The following is a 27,823-nucleotide window of genomic DNA, read 5'->3' on the forward strand; positions in this document are numbered from 1 at the left end:
GTGTGTGTGTGTGTGTGTGTGTGTACAGTGTGTGTGTGTGTGTGTGTGTGTGTGTGTACAGTGTGTGTGTGTACAGTGTGTGTGTGTACAGTGTGTGTGTGTGTGTGTGTGTGTGTGTGTGTACAGTGTGTGTACAGTGTGTGTGTGTGTGTGTGTGTGTGTACAGTGTGTGTGTGTGTGTGTGTGTGTACAGTGTGTGTGTGTGTGTATGTGTGTGTGTGTGTGTGTGTGTGTACAGTGTGTGTGTGTGTGTGTGTGTGTGTGTGTACAGTGTGTGTGTGTGTGTGTGTGTGTGTGTGTGTGTGTACAGTGTGTGTGTGTGTGTGTGTGTGTGTGTGTGTACAGTGTGTGTGTGTACAGTGTGTGTGTGTACAGTGTGTGTGTGTGTGTGTGTGTGTGTGTGTGTGTGTACAGTGTGTGTGTGTGTGTGTGTGTATGTGGTGTGTGTGTGTGTGTGTGTGTGTATGTGTGTGTGTGTGTACAGTGTGTATGTGTGTGTGTACAGTGTGTGTGTGTGTGTGTGTGTGTGTGTGTGTGTGTATGTGTGTGTGTGTGTACAGTGTGTATGTGTGTGTGTACAGTGTGTGTGTGTGTGTGTGTGTGTGTGTGTGTGTGTGTGTACAGTGTGTGTGTGTACAGTGTGTGTGTGTGTGTGTGTGTGTGTGTGTGTGTGTGTGTGTGTGTGTGTGTGTGTCATGTATTACCTGTACTTTCATCTGATTGAAGAGAAAGAATAGTATGGATGCTATCACGGCTATAATCAGCACTGATTTCAGAGAGATCTTCATCTTCTGTGGAGGGACACTCCCCTGGAAACACAATGGGAAAATACAGGAATTATTTGAAGACTTTAAGGCAGAACTATCATCAGATCAGAAAGCAAACTGCAAACTCACAGCAATAACAGTGTGTGTGTACAGTATGGGCTCGATTCGCAAAGCGGTGATAACCCAGTTATCACGCCTAAAAGACTTTAGGCGTGATAACCATTGCACCACCCTGGTGAAAAGCCCCTTATCATGCCTAAACTCAGTTTAGGCGTGATAAGTTTAGGCATGATGGGCCTGATTCACAAAGCGGTGCTAACAGTTAGCACGCTGGTGAAAAGCCCTTTATCATGCCTAAACTCAGTTTAGGCATGATAAGTTTAGGTGTGATAAGTTTAGGTGTGATAAGTTTAGGCATGATACGTTTAGGTGTGATAAGTTTAGGTGTGATAAGTTTAAGCGCCAACTGCGTTAGCACCGCAGTGCACAGCTGATCAAAAGTTTTGCGCTACCAACGTCTGGTGCACTTCGTATAAAGTTTAATGGCGCTGCTTTGCATACGGGACTTTGCACACTATCTACACTTATCTAAACTTAGCATGCTTAAACTTATCACACCTAAACTTATCACACCTAAACTTATCACGCCTAAACTGGCTTTTCACCAGCGTGGTGCAATGGTTATCACGCCTAATGGGCTCGATTCACAAAGCGGTGCTAACCCAGTTAGAGACTTTAGGCATGATAACCATTGCACCACGCTGGTGAAAAGCCAGTTTAGGCGTGATAAGTTTAGGTGTGATAAGTTTAGGCATGCTAAGTTTAGATAAGTTTAGATCGCACGCAAAGTCCCGCACGCAAAGCAGCGCCATTAAACTTTATACGAAGTGCACCAGTCTTTGGTAGCGTAAAACTTTTGATCAGCTGTGCACTGCGGTGCTAACGCAGTTGGCGCTTAAACTTATCACACCATGGGCCTGATTCACAAAGCGGTGCTAACAGTTAACACCCTGGTGAAAAGCCCTTTATCATGCCTAAACTCAGTTTAGGCATGATAAGTTTAGGTGTGATAAGTTTAGGTGTGATAAGTTTAGGCATGATAAGTTTAGGTGTGATAAGTTTAGGCATGATAAGTTTAAGCGCCAACTGCGTTAGCACCGCAGTGCACAGCTGATCAAAAGTTTTACGCTAGCAAAGTCTGGTGCACTTCGTATAAAGTTTAATGGTGCTGCTTTGCGTGCGGGACTTTGCAAGCGATCTAAACTTATCTAAACTTAGCATGCCTAAACTTATCACACCTAAACTTATCATGCCTAAACTTATCACACCTAAACTGGCTTTTCACCAGAGTGGTGCAATGGTTATCATGCCTAAAGTCTCTAACTGGGTTAGCACCGCTTTGTGAATCGAGCCCCTAAACTTATCACACCTAAACTTATCATGCCTAAACTTATCACACCTAGGGCCTGATTCACAAAGCGGTGCTAACAGTTAGCACCCTGGTGAAAAGCCCTTTATCATGCCTAAACTCAGTTTAGGCATAATGGGCTCGATTCACAAAGCGGTGATAACCCAGTTATCACGCCTAAAAGACTTAAGGCGTGATGACCTTTTCACCACTGAGTTATCACCGATTTTTCCTGCTCTTCGCGCGAAGTTACCGCGCGTAAGCGCATTCGCGCGTACGCGCGTGAGAGCGCGCGCAAAGTCCCATAGGGTTTAATGGGAGCTTCGCGCGAAGCGTCGGGTGCTGCGCGCGCACTTACGCGCGTACGCGCGGCAACTTCGCGCGAGTTTCTTCTTATCATGCCTAAAGTGACTTTAGGCGTGATAAGGGCCTTTTCACCACGGTGCTAACACTTTGCACCGCTTGGTGAATCGAGCCCCTAAACTTATCATGCCTAAACTGAGTTTAGGCATGATAAAGGGCTTTTCACTAGCGTGCTAACTGTTAGCACCGCTTTGTGAATCAGGCCCCTTAGGCGTGATGACCTTTTCACCACTGAGTTATCACCGATTTTTCCTGCTCTTCGCGCGAAGTTACCGCGCGTAAGCGCGTGAGAGCGCGCGCAAAGTCCCATAGGGCTTAATGGGAGCTTCGCGCGAAGCGTCGGGTGTTGCGCGCGCACTTACGCGCGTACGCGCGTACGCGCGGCAACTTCGCGCGAGTTTCTTCTTATCATGCCTAAAGTCACTTTAGGCGTGATAAGGGCCTTTTCACCATGGTGCTAACACTTTGCACCGCTTTGTGAATCGAGCCCTAGGTGTGATAAGTTTAGGCATGATAAGTTTAGGTGTGATAAGTTTAAGCACCAACTGCGGTAGCACCGCAGTGCACGGCTGAACAAAAGTTTTGCGCTAGCAAAGTCTGGTGCACTTCGCATAGAGTTTAATGGCGCTGCTTTGCGTGCGGGACTTTGCACGCTATCTACACTTATCTAAACTTATCATGCCTAAACTTATCACACCTAAACTTATCACGCCTAAACTGGCTTTTCACCAGCGTGGTGCAATGGTTATCACGCCACGGGCTCGATTCACAAAGCGGTGCTAACCCAGTTAGAGACTTTAGGGGCTCGATTTACCAAGCGGTGCAAAGTGTTAGCACCGTGGTGAAAAGGCCCTCTTCACGCCTAAAGTCACTTTAGGCATGATAAGAAGGGCTTCGCGCGAAGTTTCCGCGCGTAAAGTTTTGCGCGCGCTCCCGCGTGCGTGCGCGCGAAGCGCCCCTCACTTCGCGCGATGCGCCCATTAAACCCTATGGGACTTTGCGCGCGCGCCTGTGCGGGTGCGCGCGCAAAACTTTGCGCGCGATAACTTCGCGCGAAGTGCAGCCAAAAACGGTGCTAACTCAGTGGTGAAGAGGTCATCACGCCTAAAGTCCTTTAGGCGTGATAACTGGGTTAGCACCGCTTGGTGAATCGAGCCCTAGGCGTGATAACCATTGCACCACGCTGGTGAATAGCCAGTTTAGGCGTGATAAGTTTAGGTGTGATAAGTTTAGGTGTGATAAATTTAGGCATGCTAAGTTTAGATAAGTGTAGATAGCGTGCAAAGTCCCGCACACAAAGCAGCACCATTAAACTCTATGCCAAGTGCACCAGACTTTGCTAGCGCAAAACTTTTGATCAGCTGTGCATTGCGGTGCTAACGCAGTTGGTGCTTAAACTTATCATGCCTAAACTTATCACACCTAAACTTATCACACCTAAACTTATCATGCCTAAACTGAGTTTAGGCATGATAAAGGGCTTTTCACCAGGGTGCTAACTGTTAGCACCGCTTTGTGAATCAGGCCCCTAAAGTCTTTTAGGCGTGCTAACTGGGTTAGCACCGCTTTGTGAATCGAGCCCAATAAGTTTAAGCACCAACTGCGTTAGTACCGCAGTGCACAGCTGATCAAAAGTTTTGCGCTAGCAAAGTCTGGTGCATTTCGCATAGAGTTTAATGGCGCTGCTTTGCGTGCGGGACTTTGCCCGCGATATAAACTTATCTAAACTTAGCATGCCTAAACTTATCACACCTAAACTTATCACGCCTAAACTGGCTTTTCACCAGCGTGGTGCAATGGTTATCACTAGAGATGAGCATAATGGCCTCGATTCACAAAGCGGTGCTAACCCAGTTATCACGCCTAAAGGACTTTAGGCGTGATGACCTCTTCACCACTGAGTTAGCACCGTTTTTGCCTGCACTTCGCGCGAAGTTATCGCGCGCAAAGTTTTGCGCGCGCACCCGCACAGGCGCGCGCGCAAAGTCCCATAGGGTTTAATGGGCGCATCGCGCGAAGTGAGGGGCGCTTCGCGCGCACGCACGCGGGAGCGCGCGCAAAACTTTACGCGCGGAAACTTCGCGCGAAGCCCTTCTTATCATGCCTAAAGTGACTTTAGGCGTGAAGAGGGCCTTTTCACCACGGTGCTAACACTTTGCACCGCTTGGTGAATCAAGCCCCATGACTTAATTACGATTTCGTGAAATTTCGCGTAATTAGTGTAATTACGATTATGGCCGTAAGTACATAATCGTAATGAAGAAGGATTTCGCGAAATTCTGCGTAAGCGTAATTTTCGCGTAATTTTTGCATTACAGTGGGTATCGCGAAATTACGTTTGCCTTGCATGCAACCATTTGTAAGCATAGTTACATAACGTAAATTCGCGATAGTTCATATTACTGTAAGCGTTAATTTTCGCATCGTTTTCGCGTTACGGAATGCTATTTCGCATATAAAATTCGCCATGTAGTGATATTTCGCATCAAAATTCGCCATGCAGATGAAAATGCCTTTGGCGAAAATTCGCGAGCAACCCTGCTAAGAAGTAATTACGAAATTCGCGAAATTACGAAGAAATGCGAAATTACGTTATGGTTTAATGCGAAATTACTTTATGGTTTAACGCGAAATTACGTTATGAACGAAACGCGAAATTACGCGTTGAAAATTACGCTTACGGTATTTTAAATTACGATTTTAATGGCAATTACGCTACCATAATTTCGCATCGTAATAGCAAATTTCGCATGCGTAATTATAGTAACGTATAGTAACGCGAAATTTGTGTGATTTGAGCCCAAAGTCCCGCACGCAAAGCAGCGCTATTAAACTCTATGCGAAGTGCACCAGACTTTGCTAGCGCAAAACTTTTGATCAGCTGTGCACTGCGGTGCTAACGCAGTTGGTGCTTAAACTTATCGGGCTCGATTCACCAAGCGGTGCAAAGTGTTAGCACCGTGGTGAAAAGGCCCTTATCACGCCTAAAGTCACTTTAGGCATGATAAGAAGAAACTCGCGCGAAGTTGCCGCGCGTAAGTGCGCGCGCAACACCCGACGCTTCGCGCGAAGCTCCCATTAAGCCCTATGGGACTTTGCGCGCGCTCTCACGCGCGTACGCGCGAACACGCGGTAACTTCGCGCGAAGAGCAGGAAAAATCGGTGATAACTCAGTGGTGAAAAGGTCATCACGCCTAAAGTCTTTTAGGCGTGATAACTGGGTTATCACCGCTTTGTGAATCGAGGCCATCATGCCTAAACTTATCACACCTAGGGCTCGATTCACAAAGCGGTGCTAACCCAGTTAGAGACTTTAGGCATGATAACCATTGCACCACTCTGGTGAAAAGCCAGTTTAGGGCCTCGATTCACAAAGCGGTGATAACCCAGTTATCACGCCTAAAAGACTTTAGGCGTGATGACCTTTTCACCACTGAGTTATCACCGATTTTTCCTGCTCCTCGCGCGAAGTTACCGCGCGTAAGCGCGTGAGAGCGTGCGCAAAGTCCCATAGGGCTTAATGGGAGCTTCGCGCGAAGCGTCGGGTGTTGCGCGCGCACTTACGCGCGTACGCGCGTACGCGCGGCAACTTCGCGCGAGTTTCTTCTTATCATGCCTAAAGTGACTTTAGGGGCTCGATTCACCAAGCGGTGCTAACCCAGTTATCACGCCTAAAGGACTTTAGGCGTGATGACCTCTTCACCACTGAGTTAGCACCGTTTTTGGCTGCACTTCGCGCGAAGTTATCGCGCGCAAAGTTTTGCGCGCGCACCCGCACAGGCGCGCGCGCAAAGTCCCATAGGGTTTAATGGGCGCATCGCGCGAAGTGAGGGGCGCTTCGCGCGCACGCACGCGGGAGCGCGCGCAAAACTTTACGCGCGGAAACTTCGCGCGAAGCCCTTCTTATCATGCCTAAAGTGACTTTAGGCGTGAAGAGGGCCTTTTCACCACGGTGCTAACACTTTGCACCGCTTGGTAAATCGAGCCCTAGGCGTGATAAGGGCCTTTTCACCATGGTGCTAACACTTTGCACCGCTTTGTGAATCGAGCCCTAGGTGTGATAAGTTTAGGCATGATAAGTTTAGGTGTGATAAGTTTAGGCATGCTAAGTTTAGATAAGTTTAGATCGCTTGCAAAGTCCCGCACGCAAAGCAGCGCCATTAAACTTTATACGAAGTGCACCAGACTTTGCTAGCGTAAAACTTTTGATCAGCTGTGCACTGCGGTTCTAACGCAGTTGGCGCTTAAACTTATCGGGCTCGATTCACCAAGCGGTGCAAAGTGTTAGCACCGTGGTGAAAAGGCCCTCTTCACGCCTAAAGTCACTTTAGGCATGATAAGAAGGGCTTCGCGCAAAGTTTCCGCGCGTAAAGTTTTGCGCGCGCTCCCGCGTGCGTGCGCGCGAAGCGCCCCGCACTTCGCGCGATGCGCCCATTAAACCCTATGGGACTTTGCGCGCGCGCCTGTGAGGGTGCGCGCGCAAAACTTTGCGCGCGATAACTTCGCGCGAAGTGCAGGCAAAAACGGTGCTAACTCAGTGGTGAAGAGGTCATCACGCCTAAAGTCCTTTAGGCGTGATAACTGGGTTAGCACCGCTTGGTGAATCGAGCCCATCATGTCTAAACTTATCACACCTAAACTTATCATGCCTAAACTTATCACACCTAAACTTATCACACCTAAACTTATCGGGCTCGATTCACAAAGCGGTGATAACAGTTAGCACCGTGGTGAAAAGCCCTTTATCATGCCTAAACTCAGTTTAGGCATGATAAGTTTAGGTGTGATAAGTTTAGGTGTGATAAGTTTAGGCATGATAAGTTTAGGTGTGATAAGTTTAGGCATGCTAAGTTTAAGCGCCAACTGCGTTAGCACCGCAGTGCACAGCTGATCAAAAGTTTTAATCTAGCAAAGACTGGTGCACTTTGTATAAAGTTTAATGGCGCTGCTTTGCGTGCGGGACTTTGCAAGCGATCTAAACGTATCTAAACTTAGCATGCCTAAACTTATCACACCTAAACTTATCACACCTAAACTTATCACGCCTAAACTGGCTTTTCACCAGCATGGTGCAATGGTTATCATGCCTAAAGTCTTTTAGGCATGCTAACTGGGTTAGCACCGCTTTGTGAATCGAGCCCATCATGCCTAAACTGAGTTTAGGCGTGATAAAGGGCTTTTCACCAGGGTGCTAACTGTTAGCACCGCTTTGTGAATCAGGCCCCTAAACTTATCATGCCTAAACTGAGTTTAGGCATGATAAAGGGCCTTTCACCAGGGTGCTAACTGTTAGCACCGCTTTGTGAATCAGGCCCTTAGGCCTCGATTCACAAAGCGGTGATAACCCAGTTATCACGCCTAAAAGACTTTAGGCGTGATGACCTTTTCACCACTGAGTTATCACCGATTTTTCCTGCTCTTCGCGCGAAGTTACCGCGCGTAAGCGTACGCGCGTGAGAGCGCGCGCAAAGTCCCATAGGGCTTAATGGGAGCTTCGCGCGAAGCGTCGGGTGTTGCGCGCGCACTTACGCACGTACGCACGGCAACTTCGCGCGAGTTTCTTCTCATCATGCCTAAAGTGACTTTAGGCGTGATAAGGGCCTTTTCACCACGGTGCTAACACTTTGCACCGCTTGGTGAATCGAGCCCCTAAACTTATCATGCCTAAACTTATCACACCAGGGGCCTGATTCACAAAGCGGTGCTAACAGTTAGCACCCAGGTGAAAAGCCCTTTATCATGCCTAAACTCAGTTTAGGCATGATGGGCTCGATTCATAAAGCGGTGCTAACCCAGTTAGAGACTTTGGGCTTGATTCACAAAGCGGTGCTAACCTACTTAGCACGTCTAAAGTCTTTAGACGCGCTAACCAGGGTGCTAAGTAGGTTAGCACTGGATTTCTCAATCAGATCGCGCGCTAACTTTGCGCGCGCAAAGTTTTACGCGCGCAAAGTTTTATGCGCGCTAAGTCCCATAGGCTTTAATGGGCACTTCGCGCGGTGCGCCCTGCGCTCTGTGCAGTGTGCGCGTAAAGTTTTACGCGCGTAAAGTTTTATGCGCATAAAGATTTATGCGCGGAAAGCTGGTTTAGACGTGCTAAGGGGGTTTTCACAGGCGTGCTAACAGTTAGCACCGCTTTGTGAATCAAGCCCTTTAGGCGTGATAACCATTGCACCACGCTGGTGAAAAGCCAGTTTAGGCGTGATAAGTTTAGGCATGATAAGTTTAGGTGTGATAAGTTTAGGCATGCTAAGTTTAAGGGCTCGATTCACCAAGCGGTGCTAACCCAGTTATCACGCCTAAAGGACTTTAGGCGTGATGACCTCTTCACCACTGAGTTAGCACCGTTTTTGCCTGCACTTCGCGCGAAGTTATCGCGCGCAAAGTTTTGCGCGCGCACCCGCACAGGCGCGCGCGCAAAGTCCCATAGGGTTTAATGGGCGCATCGCGCGAAGTGCGGGGCGCTTCGCGCGCACGCACGCGGGAGCGCGCGCAAAACTTTACGCGCGGAAACTTCGCGCGAAGCCCTTCTTATCATGCCTAAAGTGACTTTAGGCGTGAAGAGGGCCTTTTCACCACGGTGCTAACACTTTGCACCGCTTGGTGAATCGAGCCCCTAAACTTATCATGCCTAAACTTATCACACCAGGGGCCTGATTCACAAAGCGGAGCGGTGTGATAAGTTTAGGCATGCTAAGTTTAGATAAGTGTAGATAGCGTGCAAAGTACGGCACGCAAAGCAGCGCCAATAAACTCTATGCAAAGTGCACCAGACTTTGCTAGCGCAAAACTTTTGATCAGCTGTGCACTACGGTGCTAACGCAGTTGGTGCTTAAACCTATCACACCTAAACTTATCATGCCTAAACTTATCATGCCTAAACTGAGTTTAGGCATGATAAAGAGCTTTTCACCAGCGTGCTAACTGTTAGCACCGCTTTGTGAATCAGGCCCCATAAGTTTAGGGGCTCGATTCACAAAGCGGTGCAAAGTGTTTGCACGCCAGTGAAAAGCCCCTTATCACGCCTAAACTCACTTTAGGCGTGATAAGAAGAAACTGCGCGCGCAGCACCCGACGCTTCGCGCGAAGCTCCCATTAAGCCCTATGGGACTTTGCGCGCGCGCGCTCACGCGCGTACGCGCGGTAACTTCGCGCGAAGAGCAGGAAAAATCGGTGATAACTCAGTGGTGAAAAGGTCATCACGCCTAAAGTCTTTTAGGCGTGATAACTGGGTTATCACAGCTTTGTGAATCGAGGCCTAGGTGTGATAAGTTTAGGTGTGATAAGTTTAAGCATGATAAGTTTAGGTGTGATAAGTTTAGGCATGATAAGTTTAAGCACCAGGGCCTCGATTCACAAAGCGGTGATAACCCAGTTATCACGCCTAAAAGACTTTAGGCGTGATGACCTTTTCACCACTGAGTTATCACCGATTTTTCCTGCTCTTCGCGCGAAGTTACCGCGCGTACGCGCGTGAGCGCGCGCGCGCAAAGTCCCATAGGGCTTAATGGGAGCTTCGCGCGAAGCGTCGGGTGCTGCGCGCGCACGTACGCGCGGTAACTTCGCGCGAGTTTCTTCTTATCACGCCTAAAGTGAGTTTAGGCGTGATAAGGGGCTTTTCACTGGCGTGCAAACACTTTGCACCGCTTTGTGAATCAAGCCCATAGGGCTCGATTCACAAAGCGGTGCAAAGTGTTTGCACGCTGGTGAAAAGGCCCTTATCACGCCTAAACTCACTTTAGGCATGATAAGAAGACACTCGCGCGAAGTTACCGCGCGTACGCGCGTAAGTGCGCGCGCAGCACCCGATGCTTCGCGCAAAGCTCCCATTAAACCCTATGGGACTTTGCGCGCGCTCTAACGCGCGTACGCGCGGTAACTTCGCGCGAAGAGCAGGAAAAAGCGGTGATAACTCAGTGGTGAAAAGGTCATCACGCCTAAAGTCTTTTAGGCGTGATAACTGGGTTATCACCGCTTTGTGAATCACTTTGTGAGAGCGCGCGCAAAGTCCCATAGGGCTTAATGGGAGCTTCGCGCGAAGCGTCGGGTGTTGCGCGCGCACTTACGCGCGTACGCGCGGCAACTTCGCGCGAGTTTCTTCTTATCATGCCTAAAGTGACTTTAGGCGTGATAAGGGCCTTTTCACCACGGTGCTAACACTTTGCACCGCTTGGTGAATCGAGCCCCTAAACTGGCTTTTCACCAGAGTGGTGCAATGGTTATCATGCCTAAAGTCTCTAACTGGGTTAGCACTGCTTTGTGAATCGAGCCCCAGGGGCTGCACCAGACTTTGCTAGCGTAAAACTTTTGATCAGCTGTGCACTGCGGTGCTAACGTAGTTGACGCTTAAACTTATCGGCCTCGATTCACAAAGCGGTGATAACCCAGTTATCACGCCTAAAAGACTTTAGGCGTGATGACCTTTTCACCACTGAGTTATCACCGCTTTTTCCTGCTCTTCGCGCGAAGTTACCGCGCGTACGCGCGTGAGAGCGCGCGCAAAGTCCCATAGGGTTTAATGGGAGCTTCGCGCGAAGCGTCGGGTGCTGCGCGCGCACTTACGCGCGTACGCGCGGTAACTTCGCGCGAGTTTCTTCTTATCATGCCTAAAGTGACTTTAGGCGTGATAAGGGCCTTTTCACCACGGTGCTAACACTTTGCACCGCTTGGTGAATCGAGCCCTAGGTGTGATAAGTTTAGGCATGATAAGTTTAAGCGCCAACTGCGTTAGCACCGCAGTGCACAGCTGATCAAAAGTTTTGCGCTAGCAAAGACTGGTGCACTTCGTATAAAGTTTAATGGCGCTGCTTTGCGTGCGGGACTTTGCAAGCAATCTAAACTTATCTAAACTTAGCATGCCTAAACTTATCACACCTAAAGTTATCATGCCTAAACTTATCACACCTAAACTGGCTTTTCACCAGAGTGGTGCAATGGTTATCATGCCTAAAGTCTCTAACTGGGTTAGCACCGCTTTGTGAATCGAGCCCCTAAACTTATCACACCTAAACTTACCTAAACTTATCGAGCTCGATTCACCAAGCGGTGATAACTCAGTTTTCACGCCTAAAGGACTTTAGGCGTGATAAGCAGTGCACTGCTGAGTTATCACCGATTTTTTCTGCACTTCGCGCGAAGTTACCGTGCGTACGCGCGTAAGTGCGCGCGCAAAGTCCCATAGGGTTCAATGGGCGCATCGCGCGAAGCACGGGGCGGTGCGCGCGCAAAACTTTGCGCGCGGAAACTTCGCGTGAATGCCTGCTTATCATGCCTAAACTGAGTTTAGGCGTGATAAGGGCCTTTTCACTGGCGTGCAAACACTTTGCACCGCTTGGTGAATCGAGCTCTATGGGCCTGATTCACAAAGCGGTGCTAACAGTTAGCACGCTGGTGAAAAGCCCTTTATCATGCCTAAACTCAGTTTAGGCATGATAAGTTTAGGTGTGATAAGTTTAGGGGCTCGATTCACAAAGCGGTGCTAACCCAGTTAGCATGCCTAAAAAACTTTAGGCATGATAACCATTGCACCATGCTGGTGAAAAGCCAGTTTAGGGGCTTGATTCACAAAGCGGTGCTAACAGTTAGCACGCTGGTGAAAAGCCCTTTATCATGCCTAAACTGAGTTTAGGCATGATAAGTTTAGGTGTGATAAGTTTAGGTGTGATAAGTTTAGGCATGATAAGTTTAGGTGTGATAAGTTTAGGCATGCTAAGTTTAAGCGCCAACTGCGTTAGCACCGCAGTGCACAGCTGATCAAAAGTTTTACGCTAGCAAAGACTGGTGCACTTTGTATAAAGTTTAATGGCGCTGCTTTGCGTGCGGGACTTTGCAAGCGATCTAAACTTATCTAAACTTAGCATGCCTAAACTTATCACACCTAAACTTATCACACCTAAACTTATCACGCCTAAACTGGCTTTTCACCAGCATGGTGCAATGGTTATCATGCCTAAAGTCTTTTAGGCATGCTAACTGGGTTAGCACCGCTTTGTGAATCGAGCCCTAGGTGTGATAAGTTTAGGCATGATAAGTTTAGATAAGTTTAGATCGCTTGCAAAGTCCCGCACACAAAGCAGCGCCATTAAACTTTATACGAAGTGCACCAGACTTTGCTGGCGTAAAAATTTTGATCAGCTGTGCACTGCGGTGCTAACCCAGTTGGCGCTTAAACTTATCGGGCTTGATTCACAAAGCGGTGCTAACAGTTAGCACGCTGGTGAAAAGCCCTTTATCATGCCTAAACTCAGTTTAGGCATGATAAGTTTAGGTGTTATAAGTTTAGGTGTGATAAGTTTAGGCATGATAAGTTTAGGTGTGATAAGTTTAGGCATGATAAGTTTAAGCGGCAACTGCGTTAGCACCGCAGTGCACAGCTGATCAAAAGCTTTACGCTAGCAAAGACTGGTGCACTTTGTATAAAGTTTAATGGCGCTGCTTTGCGTGCGGGACTTTGGGCTCGATTCACCAAGCGGTGCAAAGTGTTAGCACCGTGGTGAAAAGGCCCTTATCACGCCTAAAGTCACTTTAGGCATGATAAGAAGAAACTCGCGCGAAGTTACCGCGCGCAAAGTTTTGCGCGCGCAACCGCGCACGTGCGCGCGCAGCGGCCCCCGCTTCGCGCGAAGCTCCCATTAAGCCCTATGGGACTTTGCGCGCGCTCTCACGCGCGTACGCGCGAACGCGCGTACGCGCGGTAACTTCGCGCGAAGAGCAGGAAAAATCGGTGATAACTCAGTGGTGAAAAGGTTATCACGCCTAAAGTCTTTTAGGCGTGATAACTGGGTTATCACCGCTTTGTGAATCGAGGCCTTTGTGTGCGATCTAAACTTATCTAAACTTAGCATGCCTAAACTTATCACACCTAAACTTATCACGCCTAAACTTATCACGCCTAAACTGGCTTTTCACCAGCATGGTGCAATGGTTATCATGCCTAAAGTCTTTTAGGCGTGCTAACTGGGTTAGCACCGCTTTGTGAATCGAGCCCATCATGCCTAAACTTATCACACCTAAACTTATCATGCCTAAACTTATCACACCTAAACTTATCACACCTAAACTTATCATGCCTAAACTGAGTTTAGGCATGATAAAGGGCTTTTCACCAGCGTGCTAACTGTTAGCACCGCTTTGTGAATCAGCCCCAAGGTGTGATAAGTTTAGGCATGCTAAGTTTAAGCGCCAACTGCGTTAGCACCGCAGTGCACAGCTGATCAAAAGTTTTACGCTAGCAAAGACTGGTGCACTTTGTATAAAGTTTAATGGCGCTGCTTTGCGTGCGGGACTTTGCAAGCGATCTAAACTTATCTAAACTTAGCATGCCTAAACTTATCACACCTAAACTTATCACACCTAAACTTATCACGCCTAAACTGGCTTTTCACCAGCATGGTGCAATGGTTATCACGCCTAAAGTCTTTTAGGCATGCTAACTGGGTTAGGACCGCTTTGTGAATCGAGCCCAATGTGTGTACAGTATGGGCTCGATTCACAAAGCGGTGCAAAGTGTTAGCACCGTGGTGAAAAGGCCCTTATCACGCCTAAAGTCACTTTAGGCATGATAAGAAGAAACTTGCGCGAAGTTGCCGCGCGTACGCGCGTAAGTGCGCGCGCAACACCCGATGCTTCGCGCGAAGCTCCCATTAAACCCTATGGGACTTTGCGCGCGCTCTCACGCGCGTACGCGCGAACGCGCTTACGCGCGGTAACTTCGCGCGAAGAGCAGGAAAAATCGGTTATAACTCAGTGGTGAAAAGGTTATCACGCCTAAAGTCTTTTAGGCGTGATAACTGGGTTATCACCGCTTTGTGAATCGAGGCCCATGTGTGTGTGTGTGTGTGTGTGTGTGTGTGTGTGTGTGTGTGTGTGTGTGTATAAGGTGTGTGTGAGTACAGTATGGGCTTGATTCAGAAAAGGGTGCTAAGTGTTAGCACGCCAGTGAAAAGCCACTTTGCATGTGCTAACATGCTTTGCACGTGCTAAGTAGTTAGCACATGCAAACTACTTAGCACCGTAGTTAGCACATGTAAACTACTTAGCACCGTAGTTAGCACATGTAAACTACTTAGCACCCTAGTTTTTTTTTTAGATCGCGTGCAAAGTCCTGCGTGCAAAGCAGCACCATTAAACTCTATGCGACGTTTTGCGCGCACCAGACTTTGCTAGCGCAAAACTTTTGATTAGCTGTGCACTGCGGTGCTAACCCAGTTGGTGCTATAGTTATCACGCCTAAACTTATCACGCTTAAACTGAATTTAGGCGTGATAAAGGGCTTTTCATCAGCGTGCTAACTGTTTGCACCGCTTTGTGAATCAAGCCCTTTAGGCGTGATAACCATTGCACCACGCTGGTGAAAAGCCAGTTTAGGCATGATAAGTTTAGGCATAATGGGCTCGATTCACAAAGCGGTGATAACCCAGTTAAAGACTTTAGGCGTGATAACCATTTTTATCATGCCTAAACTCAGTTTAGGCATGATAAGTTTAGGCATGATAAGTTTAGGCATGCTAAGTTTAGATAAGTTTAGATCGCATGCAAAGTCCCGCACGCAAAGCAGCGCCATTAAACTCTATGCAAAGTGCACCAGACTTTGCTAGCGCAAAACTTTTGATCAGCTGTGCACTGCGGTGCTAACCCAGTTGGTGCTTAAACTTATCACGCCTAAAAACTTATCACACCTAAACTTATCATGCCTAAACTTATCATGCCTAAACAGAGTTTAGGCGTGATAAAGGGCTTTTCACCACGGTGCTAACTGTTAGCACCGCTTTGTGAATCAGGCCCAATAACTTTAGATAAGTTTAGATCGCGTGCAAAGTCCTGCGTGCAAAGCAGCACCATTAAACTCTATGCGACGTTTCGCGCGCACCAGACTTTGCTAGCGCAAACCTTTTGATCAGCTGTGCACTGCCGTGCTAACCCAGTTGGTGCTATTGTTATCACGCCTAAACCTAAACTTATCACGCCTAAACTGAGTTTTGGTGTGATAAGGGGCTTTTCATCAGCATGCTAACTGTTAGCACCGCTTTGTGAATCAAGCCCTTACTGTGTGTGTGTGTGTACAGTGTGTGTGTACAGTGTGTATGTGTGTGTGTACAGTGTGTATGTGTGTGTGTACAGTGTGTGTGTGTGTGTACAGTGTATGTGTGTGTGTGTGTGTACAGTGTGTATGTGTGTGTGTGTACAGTGTGTGTGTGTGTACAGTGTGTGTGTGTACACAGTGTGTGTGTGTGTGTGTGTGTGTGTACAGAGTGTGTGTGTGTGTGCAGAGTGTGTGTACAGTTTGTGTGTGCATACAGTGTGTGTGTGTACAGAGTGTGTGTGTGTACAAAGTGTGTGTGTGTGTGTATGTGTGTGTGTGTGTGTGTGTGTGTACAGAGTGTTACCCGCTGGACACTAGAGGGAGTGTGACGTATAGAAAAGGTGCAGTATTACACGCTGGACACTAGAGGGAGTGTGACGTATAGAGAAGGTTCAGTATTACACGCTGGACACTAGGGGGAGTGTGACGTATAGAGAAGGTGCAGTATTACACGCTGGACACTAGAGGGAGTGTGACGTATAGAGAAGGTGCAGTATTACACGCTGGACACTAGAGGGAGTGTGACGTATAGAGATGGTGCAGGATTACCCGCTGGACACTAGAGGGAGTGTGACGTATAGTGAAGGTGCAGTATTACACGCTGGATACTAGAGGGGGTGTGACGTATAGAGAAGGTGCAGTATTACCCACTGGACACTAGGGGCTCGATTCACAAAGCGGTGCTAACCCAGTTAGCATGCCTAAAAGACTTTAGGCATGATAACCATTGCACCATGCTGGTGAAAAGCCAGTTTAGGCGTGATAAGTTTAGGTGTGATAAGTTTAGGTGTGATAAGTTTAGGCATGCTAAGTTTAGATAAGTTTAGATCGCTTGCAAAGTCCCGCACGCAAAGCAGCGCCATTAAACTTTATACAAAGTGCACCAGTCTTTGCTAGCGTAAAACCTTTGATCAGCTGTGCACTGCGGTGCTAACGCAGTTGGCGCTTAAACTTAGCATGCCTAAACTTATCACACCTAAACTTATCATGCCTAAACTTATCACACCTAAACTTATCACACCTAAACTTATCATGCCTAAACTGAGTTTAGGCATGATAAAGGGCTTTTCACCAGCGTGCTAACTGTTAGCACCGCTTTGTGAATCAAGCCCCAGGAGTGTGACGTATAGAGAAGGTGCAGTATTACACGCTGGACACTAGAGGGGGTGTGACGTATAGAGAAGGTGCAGTATTACACGCTGGACACTAAAGGGGGTGTGACGTATAGAGAAGGTGCAGTATTACACGCTGGACACTAGAGGGAGTGTGACGTATAGAGAAGGTGCAGTATTACACGCTGGACACTAGAGGGAGTGTGACGTATAGAGAAGGTGCAGTATTACCCGCTGGACACAAGTGGGAGTGTGACCTATAGAGAAGGTGCAGTATTACATGCTGAGCACTACATGGGGTGTGACGTATAGAGAAGGTGCAGTGTTACACGCTGGACACTAGAGGGAGTGTGACGTATAGAGAAGGTGCAGTATTACCCGCTGGACACTAGAGGGAGTGTGACGTATAGAGAAGGTGCAGTATTACCCGCTGGACACTAGAGGGAGTGTGACATATAGAGAAGGTGCAGTATTACACGCTGGACACCAGAGGGAGTGTGACGTATGGAGAAGGTGCAGTATTACCCGTTGGACAGTAAAGGGAGTGTGACGTATAGAGAAGGTGCAGTATTACACGCTGGACACTAGAGGGAGTGTGACGTATAGAGAAGGTGCAGTATTACACGCTGGACACTAGAGGGAGTGTGACGTATAGAGAAGGTGCAGTATTACACGCTGGACACTAGAGGGAGTGTGACGTATAGAGAAGGTGCAGTATTACACGCTGGGCACTAGAGGGAGTGTGACGTATAGAGAAGGTGCAGTATTACACGCTGGACACTAGAGGGAGTGTGACGTATAGAGAAGGTGCAGTATTACCCGCTGGACACTAGAGGGAGTGTGACGTATAGAGAAGGTGCAGTATTACACGCTGGACACTAGAGGGAGTGTGACGTATAGAGAAGGTGCAGTATTACACGCTGGACACTAGAGGGAGTGTGACGTATAGAGAAGGTGCAGTATTACACGCTGGGCACTAGAGGGAGTGTGACGTATAGAGAAGGTGCAGTATTACCCGCTGGACACTAGAGGGAGTGTGACGTATAGAGAAGGTGCAGTATTACACGCTTGACACTAGAGGGAGTGTGACGTATAGAGAAGGTGCAGTATTACATGCTGGACACTAGAGGGGGTGTGACGTATAAAGAAGGTGCAGTATTACATGCTGGACACTAGAGGGAGTGTGACGTATAGAGAAGGTGCAGTATTACATGCTGGACACTAGAGGGGGTGTGACGTATAGAGAAGGTGCAGTATTACATGCTGGACACTAGAGGGGGTGTGACGTATAGAGAAGGTGCAGTATTACATGCTGGACACTAGAGGGGGTGTGACGTATAGAGAAGGTGCAGTATTACACGCTGGACACTAGAGGGGGTGTGACGTATAGAGAAGGTGCAGTATTACATGCTGGACACTAGAGGGGGTGTGACGTATAAAGAAGGTGCAGTATTACATGCTGGACACTAGAGGGAGTGTGACATATAGAGAAGGTGCAGTATTACCCGCTGGACACTAGAAGGAGTGTGACGTATAGAGAAGGTGCAGTATTACACGCTGGACACTAGAGGGGGTGTGACGTATAGAGAAGGTGCAGTATTACACGCTGGACACTAAAGGGGGTGTGACGTATAGAGAAGGTGCAGTATTACACGCTGGACACTAGAGGGGGTGTGACGTATAGAGAAGGTGCAGTATTACACGCTGGACACTAAAGGGGGTGTGACGTATAGAGAAGGTGCAGTATTACACGCTGGACACTAAAGGGGGTGTGACGTATAGAGAAGGTGCAGTATTACACGCTGGACACTAGAGGGAGTGTGACGTATAGAGAAGGTGCAGTATTACACGCTGGACACTAGAGGGAGTGTGACGTATAGAGAAGGTGCAGTATTACCCGCTGGACACTAGAGGGAGTGTGACCTATAGAGAAGGTGCAGTATTACATGCTGAGCACTAGATGGGGTGTGACGTATAGAGAAGGTGCAGTGTTACACGCTGGACACTAGAGGGAGTGTGACATATAGAGAAGGTGCAGTATTACCCGCTGGACACTAGAGGGAGTGTGACATATAGAGAAGGTGCAGTATTACACGCTGGACACTAGAGGGAGTGTGACATATAGAGAAGGTGCAGTATTACACGCTGGACACTAGAGGGAGTGTGACGTATGGAGAAGGTGCAGTATTACCCGCTGGACACTAGAGGGAGTGTGACGTATGGAGAAGGTGCAGTATTACACGCTGGACAGTAAAGGGAGTGTGACGTATAGAGAAGGTGCAGTATTACACGTTGGACACTAGAGGGAGTGTGACGTATAGAGAAGGTGCAGTATTACACGCTGGACACTAGAGGGAGTGTGACGTATAGAGAAGGTGCAGTATTACACGCTGGACACTAGAGGGAGTGTGACGTATAGAGAAGGTGCAGTATTACACGCTGGGCACTAGAGGGAGTGTGACGTATAGAGAAGGTGCAGTATTACCCGCTGGACACTAGAGGGGGTGGCGACGTATAGAGAAGGTGCAGTATTACACACTGGACACCAGAGGGGGTGTGACGTATACGAAGGTGCAGTATTACACGCTGGACACTAGAGGGAGTGTGACGTATAAAGAAGGTGCAGTATTACCCGCTTGACACTAGAGGGGGTGTGACGTATAAAGAAGGTGCAGTATTACCCGCTGGACACTAGAGGGAGTGTGACATATAGAGAAGGTGCAGTATTACACGCTGGACACTAGAGGGAGTGTGACATATAGAGAAGGTGCAGTATTACACGCTGGACACTAGAGGGAGTGTGACGTATGGAGAAGGTGCAGTATTACCCGCTGGACACTAGAGGGAGTGTGACGTATGGAGAAGGTGCAGTATTACACGCTGGACAGTAAAGGGAGTGTGACGTATAGAGAAGGTGCAGTATTACACGCTGGACACTAGAGGGAGTGTGACGTATAGAGAAGGTGCAGTATTACACGCTGGACACTAGAGGGAGTGTGACGTATAGAGAAGGTGCAGTATTACACGCTGGACACTAGAGGGAGTGTGACGTATAGAGAAGGTGCAGTATTACACGCTGGGCACTAGAGGGAGTGTGACGTATAGAGAAGGTGCAGTATTACCCGCTGGACACTAGAGGGGGTGGCGACGTATAGAGAAGGTGCAGTATTACACACTAAATAATGAGGAGTAACAGAGGCGCCAGATTAGTATAAAAAGTTTAAAAACCGTTTAAAAAGAGGGGGGTTGGTGGTTACCACCCTCAAATAAAGAGTGACCAGCCAATGAGTCATATATAAATAAATAAATAAAATTTATTTTGTAATCTCCAAGCAAACAACGCGTTTCACGGGTCAAGCGCCCGCTTCATCAGGCAATCAATCAGGAGATACACTAAAGAGACAAAAGAGAAAAAACGATACAATACATAGACAAAAAAAAAATAAAAAAAAAAAAAAAAATTCAACAATGCGCAAAGAAAAAATTTTTTTCACAACTACATAGGATGTAACAATAGGCGCTAAATTCTATCCAATTCAAATCAATTTGTGATTAAAAGTAAACTAAAAACAACATGAGTGCAACAATGGGCTGCCTTTCAAAAAAGCTTTTCGCATATATTAAATTGTGCAAGGCGGAGTGTCACAAACAAGTGGTCAATAATGGATGCTTGTAGACATCACGGAAGAGCCCTTTGTATACAATATGCATTAGAAAAACAAGCACCCTGAATCATTATACTGCATGAAAATTAAGTGAACATCAAAGTACATTTATCTGCAAACCTCTAAAACGTGAAGGGCATATAGCGCTGCGTGATGGAATCTCTATAGATGTATTGGTACTCACCAGGACTGTGTCAGCTGCAGGAATAGCGCCTACTGTAGTGGGACGCTGTCTCACCTTGGGGTTTTAAATGAAAAAGGGGTGTGGAGAGGTGTCTATCCGGAAGTAAACAGCGCGTCGCTGTTTCCGGTAGTGCAAATTGACAAGAGGGGAAATTGACGTCATGACGCTGTACGCGTGTACAGGGCGGACGCAGACTAATGGTCGCGTCATGCGCTGCTAGGAATGGAGGCATGCGCATTGCAAAGTACGAGTAAAGCGCCGCCATATTAGAAGAGGAAAAAATACGTTCCTGTATAAAATGAGATGAATCCGCATGATAGTTTTTAACTGATACTAGCGGTTGATAGGGAAATTTTGCAGAAATACATTTTATATTTTATATGTTGTGTATGTGTATATATACAACTGCACGGTTGCCATGATAACTTGGACATCGTTCTGAAAGTGTTCACAATGAGAGGAAACTGTTGCCCTCTAGTGGCTGGTCATGATAAACCAGCTCATCTAAGAAAGGCTGTGGACAAAACAGTGTTGTTGTATGTGTTAATATTAAAAATTCATTATTAGTATGGGATTAATTGGGCGGGGAAACGGGGTGGGTGGGGAAAGGGGGGGGAGGATTTGTTCTGGGGGGGGGGAAGGAAGGACAGGAGATGGTGGGAGACAGCATGGGTCATTCAATCTGGTGTGAAGGAAAATTATATTTCAGATCATTGCCAGAAATATCTTAACAAAGGAATATAATTATTAGATTCAACTGCGATAAAAATCGGTCAATTCATTGCTAACAATAGGTTAAAAAGAAAGAAATACAATAGACAATAAAAACATATACAATGGTTAATCAAGGGGGATGATAAAAGAGAGGACTGATGATCAGAGAAGGAATGATCAATTTAAAGGATTAGTTAAAAAAGTTTAAAAAAGTTTTTCTAGAACCTCATTGAGGCCCTCAGGAGACAGGCTTCTGAGGGCCTGTATCCAATACATCTCTTTATTCTTCAGGACCTCAAAAGTATTCTGGGGTGATTCGATAGCGTCTATTAAAGTGATGGTAAGTGACCGAGGATCACCGTTGTGATAGGTGCTAAAGTGTCTGGAGACGCTGTGTAAGGGGTAGTGTTTTAAAATATTCCTCTTATGTTGTCCTATCCGGCTCCGGGCTAATTGAGTGGTGCGGCCTACGTATTGCAGATTGCAGGGGCATGATATGACATAAATGACGTTCCTGGATGTACAATCCATGTGATGTTTGATGGTGAATTCCTTGTCAGTAGTATTGGACTTGAAAGTCTGAGTGGTTGCAACAAAGTGACAGGCTGTACAGCGTAAATGAAGGCATTTACGCTGTACAGCCTGTCGCTTTGTTGCAACCACTCAGACTTTCACACGCTGGACACTAGAGGGAGTGTGACGTATAGAGAAGGTGCAGTATTACCCACTGGACACTAGAGGGAGTGTGACGTATAGAGAAGGTGCAGTATTACACGCTTGACACTAGAGGGAGTGTGACGTATAGAGAAGGTGCAGTATTACATGCTGGACACTAGAGGGGGTGTGACGTATAGAGAAGGTGCAGTATTACACGCTGGACACTAGAGGGAGTGTGACGTATAGAGAAGGTGCAGTATTACCCGCTGGACACTAGAGGGAGTGTGACGTATAGAGAAGGTGCAGTATTACCCGCTGGACACTAGAGGGAGTGTGACGTATATAGAAGGTGCAGAATTACCCGCTGGACACTAGAGGGAGTGTGACATATAGAGAAGGTGCAGTATTACCCGCTGGACACTAGAGGGAGTGTAACGTATAGAGAAGGTGCAGTATTACCCGCTGGACACTAGAGGGAGTGTGACGTATAGGGAAGGTGCAGTATTACCCGCTGGACACTAGAGGGAGTGTGACATGTAGAGAAGGTGCAGTATTACCCGCTGGACACTAGAGGGGGTGTGACGTCCAGCCCCGCCATCCCGTCTAACTTACTCCGGTACTATCGGGAATAATTGCCTTAATAATCGCTGACGTTAAAAGACCGGTTGCTGGGCGGTCAGGTAATAATGCGACAACGCGCGCCAATCCTGTCAAATCTGGCACTGTTACCATTCGGAGAATAGTCCCATCCGATGGATTGAAATACGGTGAACAGACTGATGCCTAAAGATTGGTTGAACCACTGCCTACCAATATGACGTATGCGCAGTCACCCGCCAGTTCCTGTTCCGTTTGCCGCAGATTACCATTCAGCCTCAGATCCTGAGGGAATCCTGAAGGCAGTCAGCACTGCAGGCAAAGTAACCTTTTGGAATGGTGGGTGAGTCCATACATAGTCCAATTTTGATTGTATGTACAACCGATGCAATCTGTGACCTAGTATACAGACCAGGTCGCTGCCACCAATCCGCAATAAAGCATGTGAATACGCTAAGTCTAACTCTAGCTAAATCCTGTAGGAAAAAGGGTTAATACACAAGCTTTCTATAGCTAGCAAAACTACCGATATTAATATCAAAATGGTTATGGTAACGTCTTTCACAAGGTGGCCACATACCATACAATTTTCATGCAATCTGACTACAATTTTTATACAATGTTACCAAAATCCATGTAGTATAACAGGACTTGGTGATTGATTGTACAGCCAGATTGCATGAAAATTGTATGGTGTGTGGCCACCTTTAGGCGATGTGAATCCTTTGTGGAGCTTTTCAGAACAGCACTTAAGGTGGCCATACACTTATAGATTTGCAGCAGATTCGACCATCAGATAGATTTCTGTCAGATGCCTATCAGGTTGAATATGACAGGAATGTATCTGATGTGTACCACACAGTACGAAACAAATTTCAATAGATTTCAGAATGAAATCGATTGAAATTCGATCGAAATGCAGTGTTGCACCATTTGATCCAATGCAACCCTATGGGCCATCAATTGGCTGCCAGTAGCCGATCGACCCAGATTTTCCGTCCGGCCTGATTGACCAAATCGAAATCAGCCGGAAATCGACCGATCTGCTGATCGATCATGCTTTCTGTTGCATCAAATTCTAGCCGATTCGATCAAACTGGTCGAATCAGCCGTCGATCGATGACTAAAATCGACCAGTGTATGGGCCCCTTTAGACAAACGATTTTTAATTGTTTATTTAACTACTTCGCATCCAGACTTTGTTTTCTTCTAATGGACCAGAGCAGTTTTGACGCTTTAGCGGTGTCCCTTTTTAATCAGCAATAACTTCATCTGTACTCGTGCCACTTAAACGATCTATATATCGTTTTTTCAAGACAAACTAAGCTTTCATTGGGGGGTATTTGGTACCAAGTAAAATGTTCCTCTCTATGCATTTTAATGGGAAAAAGTGGCAAAAAAATAATGTTTAGAAATAAAAAGTGCCATTGACATAAAAACTGTGCAGCCAGTTAAAGTCGCCCCAGTATAGATATCCAGATGTGTCCCCAGTATCATCCCCCCCCCCAAGTATAGCCATATGTGTCCCCAATATCAGCCCCCCCATAGCCGGATGTATCCCCTGTGTTTGCCACCCCCAGAATAGATTGACAGACGCACCCCCAGGAATAGTGCCCCTCTTTATAGCCAGATGTGTCCCCGGGATCAGGATTACCCCATTATAGCCATATGTACCCCCAGGATTAGCGCTGCCCCCCATTATAGCCAAATGTGCCCCCAGTATATGATTATGCCCCCCCCCCCAGGTGCCCAGATGAGTGCGAAGGGTAGATGAGGAAAAAAGGGGGTAACACCCCTCCACCAGGGGTGGACTTAATATAGCGTAGTATGGATCCAGAGGTGCCGAAAGGATAAAAGTATCTAAAAATTATAAAACATGAGGAGGCCGTGGTGGACCCACCTCTTCCAAGCAGACTCAAAGATTGCCAATGTGTTTGTCAAATATAACAAGTTTAATTACATAATGCAGTGGACAATGCAATGCGTTTCACAGGGTTGATCCCACTTCATCAGGAAATAACAATGGAGCACTAGCATATGTGGTCAGTAGAAGAGCCAGGCACCTCTGCTATTGCTCTGTTGTTATTGCCTGATGAATCGGGATCACTCCTGCGTCCTGTCCATCCTGTCAGATAGATAAAATCAATTGAAATCGATCAAAATCGGCCACAAATAGATTTCATAGAATCAATTTCCGATCGATGGCTGAAATCGATCAGTGTATGGGCCCCTTAACTCTGGTCAGGCCACGTGCAGGAGTGTTTTCAGTTAATGAATTTATGACGAGGTCTGGTTGTCCAGCATCCCCTGATCTTTACTAGAAAAAAATCAACTAACCCTTCGCACTCTCGCATGCAAATGTTCAAACAAATGCATTCCCAGATTCACTCATCCAGGCACCACTGTTATCCCTACAGCTAAGTTACAAGCCGGGGTCTTAGTTCACAGAAGAATGCATTCTTATGCTTAGTCACCTACACTGCGCAGAAGTGCCCAGGTAAACATAGTAAAGTAGATTGAACTTCCGGAGGTTCCGGAGGAGCGATCAGAGTTGTGCTGTGTATAGTTGGTGCAGCTCTCAATTTCCATGCAGAACGGCTAGGATATATCGGGACAAAGTTGGAGAAAGCGCACTCAGTGTGTGGATTATGAATAGAGGTGTACCGAACGGTTCGCCGGCGAACGGTTCCAGGCGAACATTGGGGGTTCGCGTTCGCCTGCGCCAGGCGAACTTTTCCGGAAGTTCGATTCGCCCCATAATGCACTATGAGTGTCAACTTTGACCCTCTGCATCACAGTCAGCAGGCACATTGTAGCCATTCAGGCTACACTAAGCCCTGGAGCCCCCCCCCCCCCCCTTATATAAGGCAGGCTCCGGCGGCCATTACACTCACTCGTGTGCCTGCTAGAGAGAGGAAAGGGACAGCTGCTGCAGACTTTTTCTCTTAGGGACAGATTAGCTAGGTTCTAGGCTGCTTTGCTTGCTCCTGACTGATTAATATTGCTTTTAAAGCACCCAGCAACAGCTCTTTTCAGAGCTCAACCTGTACATTTTTTTTTCCTGACACTTTTGTTGCATGCACAGCCTTGCTAATTGATAGTGTGCGTGTGCCACTGCCAGCAGCCCAGCACATTCAGTGACTGACTACCTGTGTGTGTGACAGGGAGCTGCACATTGTACTACCCAGTACTGCATATACCCCAGTACCTGTTGTGTTTACTTAACCCACCTCATCACTGCATATACCTAGCGTTGTGTTGAGTGAACCCAGCTCACTGCATCTAACTACCCAGTACCTGTTGTGTTTACTTAACCCACCTCATCACTGCATATACCTAGCCTTGTGTTGAGTGAACCCAGCTCACTGCATCTAAGTCTAACTACCTGTTGTGTTGAGTGAGAACCCACCTCACTGCATCTTAAGTACCTTTACTGTATACTGTTCAGTGAACCCAGCTCACTGCATCTAACTACCCAGTACCTGTTGTGTTTACTTAACCCACATCATCACTGCATATACCTAGCGTTGTGTTGAGTGAACCCAGCTCACTGCATCTAACTACCTGTTGTGTTGAGTGTGAGCCCACCTGGCCACCTCACTGCATCTAACTACCTGTTGTGTTGAGTGTGAACCCACCTGGCCACCTCACTGCATCTAACTACCTGTTGTGTTGAGTGAGAACCCACCTCACTGCATCTTAAGTACCTTTACTGTTGAGTGAACCCAGCTCACTGCATCTAACTACCTGTTGTGTTGAGTGTGAACCCACCTGGCCACCTCACTGCATCTAACTACCTGTTGTGTTGAGTGAGAACCCACCTCACTGCATCTTAAGTACCTTTACTGTTGAGTGAACCCAGCTCACTGCATCTAACTACCTGTTGTGTTGAGTGTGAACCCACCTGGCCACCTCACTGCATCTAACTACCTGTTGTGTTGAGTGAGAACACACCTCACTGCATCTTAAGTACCTTTACTGTTGAGTGAACCCAGCTCACTGCATCTAACTACCCAGTACCTGTTGTGTTTACTTAACCCACCTCATCACTGCATATACCTAGCCTTGTGTTGAGTGAACCCAGCTCACTGCATCTAATTACCTGTTGTGTTGAGTGTGAACCCACCTCACTGCATCTTAAGTACCTTTACTGTTGAGTGAACCCAGCTCACTGCATCTAACTACCTGTTGTGTTGAGTGTGAACCCACCTGGCCACCTCACTGCATCTAACTACCTGTTGTGTTGAGTGAGAACCCACCTCACTGCATCTTAAGTACCTTTACTGTTGAGTGAACCCAGCTCACTGCATCTAACTACCCAGTACCTGTTGTGTTTACTTAACCCACCTCATCACTGCATTTACCTAGCCTTGTGTTGAGTGAACCCAGCTCACTGCATCTAATTACTTGTTGTGTTGAGTGTGAACCCACCTGGCCACCTCACTGCATCTAACTACCTGTTGTGTTGAGTGAGAACCCACCTCACTGCATCTTAAGTACCTTTACTGTTGAGTGAACCCAGCTCACTGCATCTAACTACCTGTTGTGTTGAGTGTGAACCCACCTGGCCACCTCACTGCATCTAACTACCTGTTGTGTTGAGTGAGAACCCACCTCACTGCATCTTAAGTACCTTTACTGTTGAGTGAACCCAGCTCACTGCATCTAACTACCCAGTACCTGTTGTGTTTACTTAACCCACCTCATCACTGCATATACCTAGCCTTGTGTTGAGTGAACCCAGCTCACTGCATCTAATTACCTGTTGTGTTGAATGTGAACCCACCTCACTGCATCTTAAGTACCTTTACTGTTGAGTGAACCCAGCTCACTGCATCTAACTACCTGTTGTGTTGAGTGTGAACCCACCTGGCCACCTCACTGCATCTAACTACCTGTTGTGTTGAGTGAGAACCCACCTCACTGCATCTTAAGTACCTTTACTGTTGAGTGAACCCAGCTCACTGCATCTAACTACCTGTTGTGTTGAGTGTGAACCCACCTGGCCACCTCACTGCATCTAACTACCTGTTGTGTTGAGTGTGAACCCACCTGGCCACCTCACTGCATCTAACTACCTGTTGTGTTGAGTGAGAACCCACCTCACTGCATCTTAAGTACCTTTACTGTTGAGTGAACCCAGCTCACTGCATCTAACTACCCAGTACCTGTTGTGTTTACTTAACCCACCTCATCACTGCATATACCTAGCCTTGTGTTGAGTGAACCCAGCTCACTGCATCTAACTACCTGTTGTGTTGAGTGTGAGCCCACC

General features: G+C 47.3%; 1 protein-coding gene across 4 annotated transcripts in view; it reads right to left on the reverse strand.

Moving 5' to 3' along the window:
* Positions 1 to 27,823, reverse strand: part of LOC137543603 (NXPE family member 2-like) — a 190,971-nt gene that overhangs the window by 87,741 nt on the left and 75,407 nt on the right. For 2 of the 4 annotated variants that reach the window (XM_068264706.1, XM_068264704.1), the window contains one exon: positions 705 to 809. The exons of the other annotated variants lie outside the window; for them this stretch is intronic. In XM_068264706.1, the coding sequence (XP_068120807.1) occupies positions 705 to 788 (84 nt within the window). In that variant the 5' untranslated portion in view covers positions 789 to 809. The remainder of the gene's footprint in view (positions 1 to 704; positions 810 to 27,823) is intronic. 4 annotated transcript variants of the gene reach the window in all.

The sequence above is a fragment of the Hyperolius riggenbachi genome, unplaced genomic scaffold (assembly GCF_040937935.1).
Source record: "Hyperolius riggenbachi isolate aHypRig1 unplaced genomic scaffold, aHypRig1.pri scaffold_115, whole genome shotgun sequence".
In the NCBI taxonomy this organism is placed as follows: domain Eukaryota; kingdom Metazoa; phylum Chordata; class Amphibia; order Anura; family Hyperoliidae; genus Hyperolius; species Hyperolius riggenbachi.